The sequence below is a fragment of the Pseudorasbora parva genome, chromosome 1 (assembly GCF_024679245.1).
Source record: "Pseudorasbora parva isolate DD20220531a chromosome 1, ASM2467924v1, whole genome shotgun sequence".
Lineage (NCBI taxonomy): Eukaryota > Metazoa > Chordata > Actinopteri > Cypriniformes > Gobionidae > Pseudorasbora > Pseudorasbora parva.
In genome coordinates this window covers 65,483,053-65,494,123 of record NC_090172.1, presented here as the reverse complement: position 1 = coordinate 65,494,123, position 11,071 = coordinate 65,483,053, and the positions used below count along the sequence as shown (strand labels likewise).

Here is an 11,071-nt window from a genome sequence, read left to right as displayed (position 1 = left end):
AGGACTCTTCGAAGTGTACATAATTAACAGTGAGAACAGTACAACCACTCCATTAACATGTATCATTACCAAATGTAGAAAAGGCAAATTCTATGTAACTGTTGAATGTGATACAAAACAACATGTACCGGTGCACTATCAAAAAGATCAAATCGAAAAAGGCAAAAGCCCATACCTTTGCTTCTAGTATGATTTGCTTTCATCTCGATGGGAGGGACGAATTAAACGAGGCTCGAATGTTGCTTTTGTAACCAGCAATTAAAAATGTTGCAGTGTCACATGCTTGTTTAAACTAGATATAATGCCCAAAGCATCTCAATAAAGCTTTTCTGCATAGCACAGTTTGGTTGTATTGGTTCTTTTAGGTGTTTATGATGTTATATAACTCAGCTTTTTACACTTTAGGATTATAACGGGTCTGGTTCTGAACATCTTGATCTACAGGAGAGGACATGGGGAGGGAACGGGACATCATGCTCGGGCTCGGTACACACAGAGAAAAAACGATGTCAACATTGAACCTTTAGGGGTACGACAGCTTGTCACTGGGTCAGTACCCTTAAAAGGACACAGTTGTACCTATTTTAAAAAGGTTCATAGTACCTTATGGTACGGGTACTAATATGCACATTTTAGGTGTAAAAAAAAAGGTACAAAGATGTCCTTGTAAGAGTACGGCCCCAGTGAATTGAATCTGTTGTACCCCGAAAGGTACAATTCTGACACTTTTTCTGTGTGTACACGACACCTGTGGCCTGACGCCGCATTCACACGGGGCGTAGGCGTTAACGCTTCCCATTTACTTTGAATGGGTGACATCATCCGTTGCCGAACTGAATTGTGGGTTCCGTCGCGGCGCTTCACTCGCGTTGCAAGCGGCAGAAGTTGAAGAATTCTCAACTTTTCAAGTGCCAGCGCAGGCGTCATCCAATCAGATCGCCGTATGCAAATATCCTACAGCAGACGCTAGCCAATTGCGTTCATTACTGCTCCGTGAACCATCCAGACCATAGACCGTTAAAAATCCAGACGCAGCTCCTGGACCACTACGTGATATTCTTCCCGCTGTCGGCGCCTTTTCAGGATTTAATGTACTTAACAGCTTCGTGCACCTGTGCAGTGCGCTGACAACAAGTTACACGGGCAATCGCACTCACACATACAACCAAAAAAGGCGCTTTTTTGTGTTGTGTTTTGGTCCAAGCGGCAAGTTAATGTGATTGGCTGTTGTCACTATGACGATCGCGTCAGCACCCAGCTTCAGCCACGCCCTCCGTCAAGCTTTAACGCCTACGCCCCGTGTGAATGCGGCGTAACGCCTACGCCCCGTGTGAATGTGCCGTAATAGATCAAGTGGATCTGTTCTCTTCACTGACTTTTTCTTCAATTAAAAATATTTACATGGCCATGTACAAGGCCATGTACACACACACCAGCTGGACTAAATTGTCACTTTTTATTAATATGGGAAAAATACCAAGCCCAAAGTTGCCTAATATAAGTGGACATGGTAACGCTGCACATGCACACTCGGTGAAGAAGGTTTACAAGCATAAACAAAATCACAGCAGAGCGGGTTACTATTATGCTATAGTATAAATCTAACAGACACAAAAACTCCTTTATACCTGCTGCTATTACTCTTCTTAATGATTTGTTATGAATGTGTGTTATTTGATGTGTGTTATTATACTGTGTTGCTATACGAGCATGTACTTATGCAGCTATCTGCACAAGAATCGCCTTTTAGGACAATAAAGTCATAAAGTAAAGTAGAAACTTGTTTCCGCTGCTTAATATTTTTAGGAAACGCTGATACAGTACCTATTCAAAAATCTGGCATTAGTACATTTGAAAAAGAAAAAAAAGTTTTTTTTATAAACGATCATTTATAATGATACAAAAATATTTCACAACATTACTGTATTTTGATTGAATAAATGCAACAATGCCATAAATGTTAATATTTTAGGAAGGTTTCCTGAAATCTATGAGTGCTCGTTTGAAGAAATGATTTCAATTAGTATGTTTGGCAAGTGTTATTTAGAGAACTCATTATCTTTATAATCTTTAAAAGTGCGCCTGTGGAGATGGTGTTTAGCCAAACCAAAGAGTTATTTGTGCTAAAAATGTAAAATCTTACTGTCTGTCAGCAGTGTGGGGGAAAGTACTATTAAAAGTTAACTAAAAAAGTAACTAATGCATTTTTTTTTTTATGGAAAGTAATATCTGTTCCTTTTGTGTGTCTTTTTCTCCTCTGACTGAGGCTTGTGTGTTTGTTTTAATAGTAAAGTTCTTTTTTGGCAAAGTTAAAGAAGGAAAAGCACATCTCCAGCTGAACAGAAGAGGGCACACTTCCTCAAACCTTCAGCGGTGCTGTTATTCTGGATCACATGAGAAGAAAGTTCATCAGTGTAAGCCGGAGTGTGTTATATAACATGACAGATCTCACAAAGCTGGAGCCGACAGTAGAGAAGCTTGAGATAGACACATGTGTCAATTTAACGCACAGACAATATCAATATTTAATATCTGTAAAACGTTTAACAACGCCGTTTTTAAAGGGTGACATTTGAATATTACTGAGTCAGAACTATATTATTTAAAATAACGAGCACTTTATTTAGATCACTCCAAAGTAAAAATAATATGGGTCCTCTCTCAGAAAATTTTACTGGAGTAGATGCGAGTTATTTAAAGTACACATATACTGCATTGTATGTATACTGCTAAATGTCTGTTTGGGAAAGACAAAAATACAGCAATCCCTTCATCCCTTCATCATTTAGAGCGGTAATAGTGTAGGGGTACGAGGCGTAGCACCAGATCTGACACAAACCGACCCGAGGTTCACATCGGCCTTTAGCCGGACTCACTCTACTGCCTTTCCCCGTCACTTATCTGATAGGAAAGGCCTTTATTCTCAATAAAAATGAAGAAAATATTAGAAAATAAAGCGTCAAACGTGTTTAATAATAAATGTTTATCGGTTAGGGGTAAGTAAACCGTCGTGCTGAATTAGAGACGGTAAAAGAGAGCGGGTCCAATACTGTTGGTTGTAAGAGGTGAGTGGGTCTTGTCCCACACACACACACACACACACACACACACACACACACACACACACACACACACACAATGGTTCAGACGCCCATGCCTTTATGGTGTTAGGCTATAAACACATTTAATATAAATACAAATGCATAAAACTACAAGTTTATGACAAAATAATAGGCTGTATTTGGCCTTTATTACTCATTTAATACCTAAATAAAATGAGATATTAACCTATATTTCTGACAAAGTACTACGGTTACAGTTCGTGTTACCACAGTAAATCCATGATAAATGTTGGTGAATTGTTTGTTAAAGGTATTCTGACTAGCTCAGTGTTTCTCCTGATGTTCAGGTTAGTGTTGTAGATTAAGCGCTGGCTTTAAACTAAATCAAATCACAGAGAGATACCGCCGCACTCGAACGCTTCTCGCTGGCTGCGTATCGGTCGAGGAATCGAGACGCTCAGCAAGTTAACACTTTGCTCAGATTCAGAGCTCGCGAGTTGCGCTGTACCGATTTTGCCATATTTAATGTTTCCCTAAAACATCAAATCTAGTCCTACCACCTTGTGTTGGCATCGTGAACCTGCACGGACTGTAAATTAAGCGTGGCGAGCCACATATGATATATTATAAGAGACAAGCTGTGGGCCGTTTGAAATTCCTCCCCGGGCCGGGCTTTGGATAACCCTGCTCTGCGGGTTTAAACATGACAATGATGAACTAAAAACTGAAACGTTTTTTTCTTTGTGTTTGTGTTTTTTATGTACAGATGGCAATGTTATCAATAAATCCTTGTTCAGCTGGATCTGCAAAAATGACCAATAGTTGGCAGTGTTACTTTGTAAAAAAATAAATCCCTATGTACCTACACAGAAAAAAGGGCGTCAGCTTGTCACTGGGGCACTACCCTTAAAAGAACAACTTTGTACCATTTTTACCACAAAAAGGTTCATAGTAGTGCCTTAAGGTACGCATTTGTACTCAAAGGTACTAATATGCACCTTTTAGGAGTAAAAACGGCTTTTAAGGGTACTGCCCCAGAGACAAGCTGTTGTACCCCTAAAGCTACAATTTTGACACCCTATTTTCTGTGTGTAACACGTGACACACCTGCATGGAGTCACCTTTATCCACAGATGTGTGTTTGTATAGTTTAGGAGTCGATAATGGTATCGTTTTCAGGCTCCATAAAGCTGCTGTTATTGTGGAAATGAACGGCCAAAATGCATAAAAAATGCAGAATGCATATTTTTTTAATCTCTCGAGATCTCAGCAGAGAATCATTAAATGGCATCTTAGTTCAGCAATAAAACAAACAGAGAAAAGACAAACACACACACGTGATGTTCATCTTAAGTCATTTCAGCTAATATGTTTGGCTGAAGTGGATCATTGAATAATGAAGTGAGATTAAATGCATAAAGTATATTTGTGTTATTTAACATTTTCAACGTTATTTTTCGGTATATGCACTTTACCGCGTTATTGCAATTACTATAATAAGCACATCGTATTTGGGGAACAGGACTTTAAATAAAGTGTTACCTATAATTATTGGACATTGTCATTATATTGAGTTCTGTGTGTATTTCACAGCGTTTACTCCTTTCGAGGAACACTGAATCTGCTTTTGTGCCAGTGAGATGAGGAAATGCTCAGATATAATCTAAAACTACAGTAACCATCATTCACACACACAACGCCTCTGCATATCACTCTCGACTCATCTCAACATGGCGACCAGAGAGCTGTCAGTCATTAGAAAACAAAGTAACTTCAGTTACATATATTTGAAAAAGTAATATTTTTTACGGATATAAATCTAGACAAAATGCTTTATAATTGACTAGTTACTTCAAAAATGTAATCCGATGTGTGTGTGTGTGTGTGTGTGTGTGTGTGTCTTACTGTCCATTCCCACATCATGGATGGTGTGTATGGCCGGTGTGTATGTGTGTGTGTGTGTGTGTGTGTGTGTGTGTGTGTGTGTGTGTGTGTGTGTCTTACTGTCCATTCCCACATCATGGATGGTGTGTATGGCCGGTGTGTGTGTGTGTGTGCGCGCGCGTGTCCTACTGTCCATTCCCACATCATGGATGGTCAGTATGGTGTGTGTGTGTGTGTGTTTGTATGTGTGTGTCTCTTACTGTCCATTCCCACATCATGGATGGTCAGTATGGTGTGTGTGTGTGTGTGTTTGTATGTGTGTGTCTCTTACTGTCCATTCCCACATCATGGATGGTCAGTATGGTGTGTGTGTGTGTGTGTTTGTATGTGTGTGTCTCTTACTGTCCATTCCCACATCATGGATGGTCAGTATGGTGTGTGTGTGTGTGTGTTTGTATGTGTGCTTCTCTTACTGTTCATTCCCACATCATGGATGGTCAGTATGGTGTGTGTGTGTGTGTTTGTATGTGTGTGTCTCTTACTGTCCATTCCCACATCATGGATGGTCAGTATGGTGTGTGTGTGTGTGTGTGTGTGTGTGTGTGTGTGTGTGTTTGTATGTGTGTGTCTCTTACTGTCCATTCCCACATCATGGATGGTCAGTATGGTGTGTGTGTGTGTGTGTGTGTGTGTGTTTGAATGTGTGTGTCTCTTACTGTCCATTCCCACATCATGGATGGTCAGTATGGTGTGTGTGTGTGTGTGTGTTTGTATGTGTGCTTCTCTTACTGTCCATTCCCACATCATGGATGGTCAGTATGGTGTGTGTGTGTGTGTGTTTGTATGTGTGCTTCTCTTACTGTCCATTCCCACATCATGGATGGTCAGTATGGTGTGTGTGTGTGTGTGTGTTTGTATGTGTGCTTCTCTTACTGTCCATTCCCACATCATGGATGGTCAGTATGGTGTGTGTGTGTGTGTGTGTGTGTGTGTTTGTATGTGTGTGTCTCTTACTGTCCATTCCCACATCATGGATGGTCAGTATGGTGTGTGTGTGTGTGTGTGTTTGTATGTGTGCTTCTCTTACTGTCCATTCCCACATCATGGATGGTCAGTATGGTGTGTGTGTGTGTGTGTGTGTTTGTATGTGTGCTTCTCTTACTGTCCATTCCCACATCATGGATGGTCAGTATGGTGTGTGTGTGTGTGTGTGTGTGTGTGTGTGTGTGTGTGTGTGTCTCTTACTGTCCATTCCCACATCATGGATGGTCAGTATGGTGTGTGTGTGTGTGTGTGTGTGTGTGTGTGTGTTTGTATGTGTGCTTCTCTTACTGTCCATTCCCACATCATGGATGGTCAGTATGGCGGGTCTGCGAGCGTTTCCGGCGCCGTGAACCGTCACATGCAGCACACCGTGAGGCGTCTCCACACTGTGCTCCTGCACACACACACACACACAGAACGAGCCAACGCTTCATTAAACCATCCTCAAGCTTTTAACACGGAAGATAATGGCTAGCTGACATTACACGCCAAGCCATGTGACATAATAAACTAGACACAAATATAATAATAAAGTAAGTAACACGTTTGCCTTAAAATTGAGTTTATTGAAATAAAAAAAATAGTTGATACAATGAAGGAAATTGGTTTAGTAAATAGAAACTGAAAATAATATTGTATATGAACCACAAAAAAATGTGATAAATCATAAAAATAGCAATTTGGCTGCGTCATCACAAATAAAACCATTACCCAATAAGCTTACAAAAACGTTTAATAATATTTGAATAAAGGTTGTCGATTCTCAAAACTTCTCAAATTTTTAATTTCAATGAACTCAAAATTGAGGAAACGAGGTAACTTATTTTTAAAAAAGTGTTTAGATGCAAGTTTACAATTAAGATAATGCAACGTTTAAGAACATGAATGGAGCAGTTATCTGTAGGGATGGGTATCGAGGACCGGGGATTCGGTCAGAAACACACATTTTGATCGCTTTTATCGGTTCCTGTGCACGTTTTAATGTGATTGAAGAGTCAGAAGACCTATGAATTGTTTTCTGTGCCACGTCTTCTGCACTTGAACGGTCAAATACGCACAAAAATATATTAAAAATACCCTCATAAACACAGTTATTGCATTAAGAGAATGTAAACATTTGACAAAGAAAGCACACGTGTAACAGTATCTTGGATACGTGCAGCTCTTAAAGTGACAGCAGCCTAATATTCCTGCTGCCGTCTCTACACTGTACAATCTTATTAGTTGGACTTACTTAAAAAAGAAAGCAAAGCAATTGCCTAAAAACAAGTAAAGTGAAATAGGATAAGTATGTTGTGCTAACAAAAGTTAGTATGGCTGACTTACACAAGAGCTGTAGTGACTAAACCAGAACTGTAGAGAGCACATGATCATTTACTTCAGATTGACTCTTGACTTAGATAGCGACCATGGTTGTTTTAATGCTGAATGTTGAAGTGTGTGTGACTCAAGCATGATCAACTGCAGGATATTGTTGTAAATATAGAGGGGTTATATCAACCCAATTATAAGGTGTTTATGGTGTACGTGTTAGCAATACAATTATAACGGATCATTTGACATGCAATATAGTTTTGTTATGTATCATTTATGTATCTCTCATATACTGTATTTATTCCCTTCCTTTTGAAATCAAACATTTGTGATTTCTTGTTTCATCGCTGCATAAATATGAAGATAATTACACTAATATAAATGAAGATTAAGAGCCCAACCACAGGGAACACTGATCTCCATAATGGTGATCACAACTCAAAAATCAATTTATGAAGTAATGTGACGTCCTCTCTAATGTTTCTGTTGTATTGACAATTCAACATTCAAGATGACTTTGGGGAATGAGTAAAATAACGGCAGAAGGGGAGGACATGAGTGAAAGTCTATTAGGAAATGCCTCGCCTCAAAAACGGTTTTGAACCAATCTATTCATCTTAACTTGGGTTATGTAAAACATATATAGTATGCAAAAACTGCAGATTACAAGATTTTTACAATTAATAAACAAATAAAAACATATATTAAAAAAAATGTATAACAAAATAAATTGTATTGGTCAGAATCACTGCTGGATTGTACAGTGTATAATAACGTTAATCAAACAACTAAAGACAAAGAGAAAATTACCTCCCTGTTCTTGACTGAATAACTTCCATAATTTGCATTTAATTCATAATTTTTATATACCTGAATATACCTTAAAGCACTGTTGAATTCAATCAATAATGCTTGAGATGTATATTAGTGAGGTTAGTTGTGTTTGCTTATTTTTTATTTTTAAACCATAGGCAAAAGTTCCTTGTGTAAGAGTTATTTACTCACTTTTCGTTCATGATATTCAGCCACAATGAAATGTTTTGCAATAAGAATATTGTAATAAATGTGAATGATATCTAAGTTGAAATCGATAATAATTGGAATTGATAAGCCATTATCGTAATGGTTAAATTCACTCGATACCCAACCCTATCCGTCAACTTCCAGTGAGTGTGTGATGAACGTCACGTTTAACCCACCTGGCCTTGGTCCAGCAGCATTCGGGCCGCGATCTCAACGTCCTGCGCAGAAATAATCACAGTTTATACAGGTGTGTGTTAATATATCACGGCTGAGTTCAAATAAACCACTGAATCTACTGGGATTGAGCTGACAAACACAACAGCAATATATAAAGAGTTGAACACAGCATAACATATTTAACATATTTATCAATTATATACCACATTTCATACACCGCAAAAAAACAAATATTTCTGTCTAAATATCTGAAAATTCTTAAATCAAGTTGATTTGGCTAGATGAGTAAAATTATATAAGACATTTTTTTCTTGTTTTCAGGAAAATCAAATCTAAGTGAAGTGAGTTTACACTTAAAACAAGCTAAATGACCTGCCAATGGGGTGAGAACAATAATATTGGGACATTAACAAGATTTCAAACAGAAATATTATTATTTCTCTCAGCCCGTTGGCAGATCATTTAGCTTGTTTTAAGTGTAAACTCACTTCACTTAGATTTGATTTTCCTGAAAAAATAAACATATCTGATGTCTTTGGACTCATCTAGCAAAATCATCTTGATTTAAGAATGTTTTAGATATTTAGACTGGAAACAAGACCGAAATACTAAATAAGAAGAGCATTTTTTGCACTGTAGAAGCATTATGCAAATATATTTCATAAAACTGTAATCATAATAAGGTAGGTTAAGATGATACAGAAGGACAGAGTATAACATGAAGAAATACGCCACTTAAGCTTGAGCATTAAAGTCATTAATGACACTTTCCATTAAGGTTCATTAGTTAATGTATTAAGAGCTAATAATAAACATGTCACTTCACCTTTATTTGATTTCACAATCCGATTGCTTCAGAGCTTCACAGTGTACGTGTGTTACTGTATTAGTTCATCTTTGATAACATTATTAATATAAATCCAGCTGTTGATGATTTGTTCATGTTATTTCACGGTACGTTAACTAATGTACAATAATTCAATAATGTATAAGTAAATGTTCAAATTAACGGTAACATATTCACTATTAATATGACTTTTGCCTCAATAAACTCCTAATTTACTGCTTATTAATAGTTAGTACGGTAGTTTTTGTAGCGTTTAAGTTTAGGTATTGGGTCGGATTAAGGGATGTAGAATAAGCTCATGCAGAATAAGGCATTAATATGAGCTTTATAAGTGCTAATAAACAGACCATATCATATATCATAGTTATATGCATGATCATAAGACACTAGTTAATAACCTGAACCCTAAAATAAAGTGTTACCAAATGAACATTAACAAAGATGAATAAATGCTTTATGAGTGCAGTTCATGTTAACTAATGTTATTACACGGCTCTGTGAAATACTTGACTCTGATTGGTCAATCGCTCATTCCAGCGGTATGTTATTTCCAGAAAACACCCGCTCATCCGGGTACTGCGAGTTATCTGGACCTGTTCTAATGTTTGGGGCATTAATGCAGAACTCAAGAGAGCTGACACTCATCCCAATTACTCAGAGTTATCATTATCATTATGGATAAACAATAGTTTTGGTGTGTGTGTTTGTGTGTGTGTGTGTGTGTGTGTGTGTGTGTGTGTTTGAGTTCTTCAAATGTGCAGCAGGTGGCAGAGAAACGCCAGCCATGACGCATGAGTGTGTGTGTGTGTGTGTGTGTGTGTGTGTTTGAGTTCTTCAGATGTGCAGCAGGTGGCAGAGAAACGCCAGCCGTGACGCATGAGTGTGTGTGTGTGTGTGTGTGTGAGTATGACCTTCACAGCATCCGATTGACCCGGCAGTAAAGGCTTCTCCTCCGTGATGGCGATCTCCTGCATTTCAGTCGTCATGATGATCGGTTACACGGCCCTGAAACGCAAAACAGAGCAATGCTTCACACACACTGCGACAAAAACGGCCACTTAACAGTCATGGGGACACACACATGCACACACACGTGTGTGTGGGGGTCCATATTCCAGCGGGACCTTCACGACTCCGCTGGGTTTTACTCATCTTAATTAGAAATTACAGCAAGAACAAATTAACATAGAGAGCGAATGTGTGTGTGTGTGTGTGTGTGTGTGTGTGTGTGTGTGTGTGTGTGTGTGTGTGTGTGTGTGTGTGTGTGTGTGTGTGTGTGTGTGTGTGTTTCTCCTGCAGTGCTGGGAAAAAAAGAACTAGTTCCATTTTTAAAATGGAAAAAAGGAATACTGGAATGTTCGTAAAGTTCCGTTAAGAGTTTTCAAACCACACAGTGTGTTTCCTGCAGCTCAATACACAGAAGGGGAAAAAAAAACTATAAACTATAAAAAACAAATACCAACGTTATCGGCCTCATTTTGAAGTGGATGTGTGAGAGATACACTAGGTGCTGATAATACAGACACAAACACACAACATGCTGAATAATTACAGACAACAGCTCAGCGAGCTTCAGTAAAGGAACGACCGATGATTCACTCTAATGAATCACTCAAACGACTCACTGAATCACCTGGAGCCACACACACACTCAACTCTTTTGGCTGGTTCTATCTCACAGACCTCTGGTTGTGACTGAAACATGTTCTGGAGCAGAACG

General features: G+C 38.6%; 1 protein-coding gene across 3 annotated transcripts in view; it reads right to left on the bottom strand.

Moving 5' to 3' along the window:
* Positions 1 to 11,071, bottom strand: part of ndrg2 (NDRG family member 2) — a 59,010-nt gene that overhangs the window by 20,662 nt on the left and 27,277 nt on the right. Inside the window, exons 2-4 of one of the 3 annotated variants that reach the window (XM_067447599.1) lie at positions 10,263 to 10,356; positions 8,504 to 8,545; positions 6,279 to 6,384 (exon numbers count right to left, since the gene is read on the bottom strand). In XM_067447599.1, the coding sequence (XP_067303700.1) occupies positions 6,279 to 6,384; positions 8,504 to 8,545; positions 10,263 to 10,337 (223 nt within the window). In that variant the 5' untranslated portion in view covers positions 10,338 to 10,356. Of the gene's footprint in view, positions 1 to 4,967; positions 4,987 to 5,135; positions 5,164 to 6,278; positions 6,385 to 8,503; positions 8,546 to 10,262; positions 10,357 to 11,071 lie in introns of those variants that run through there. The other 2 variants (XM_067447601.1, XM_067447600.1) reach the window with 2 other exon arrangements.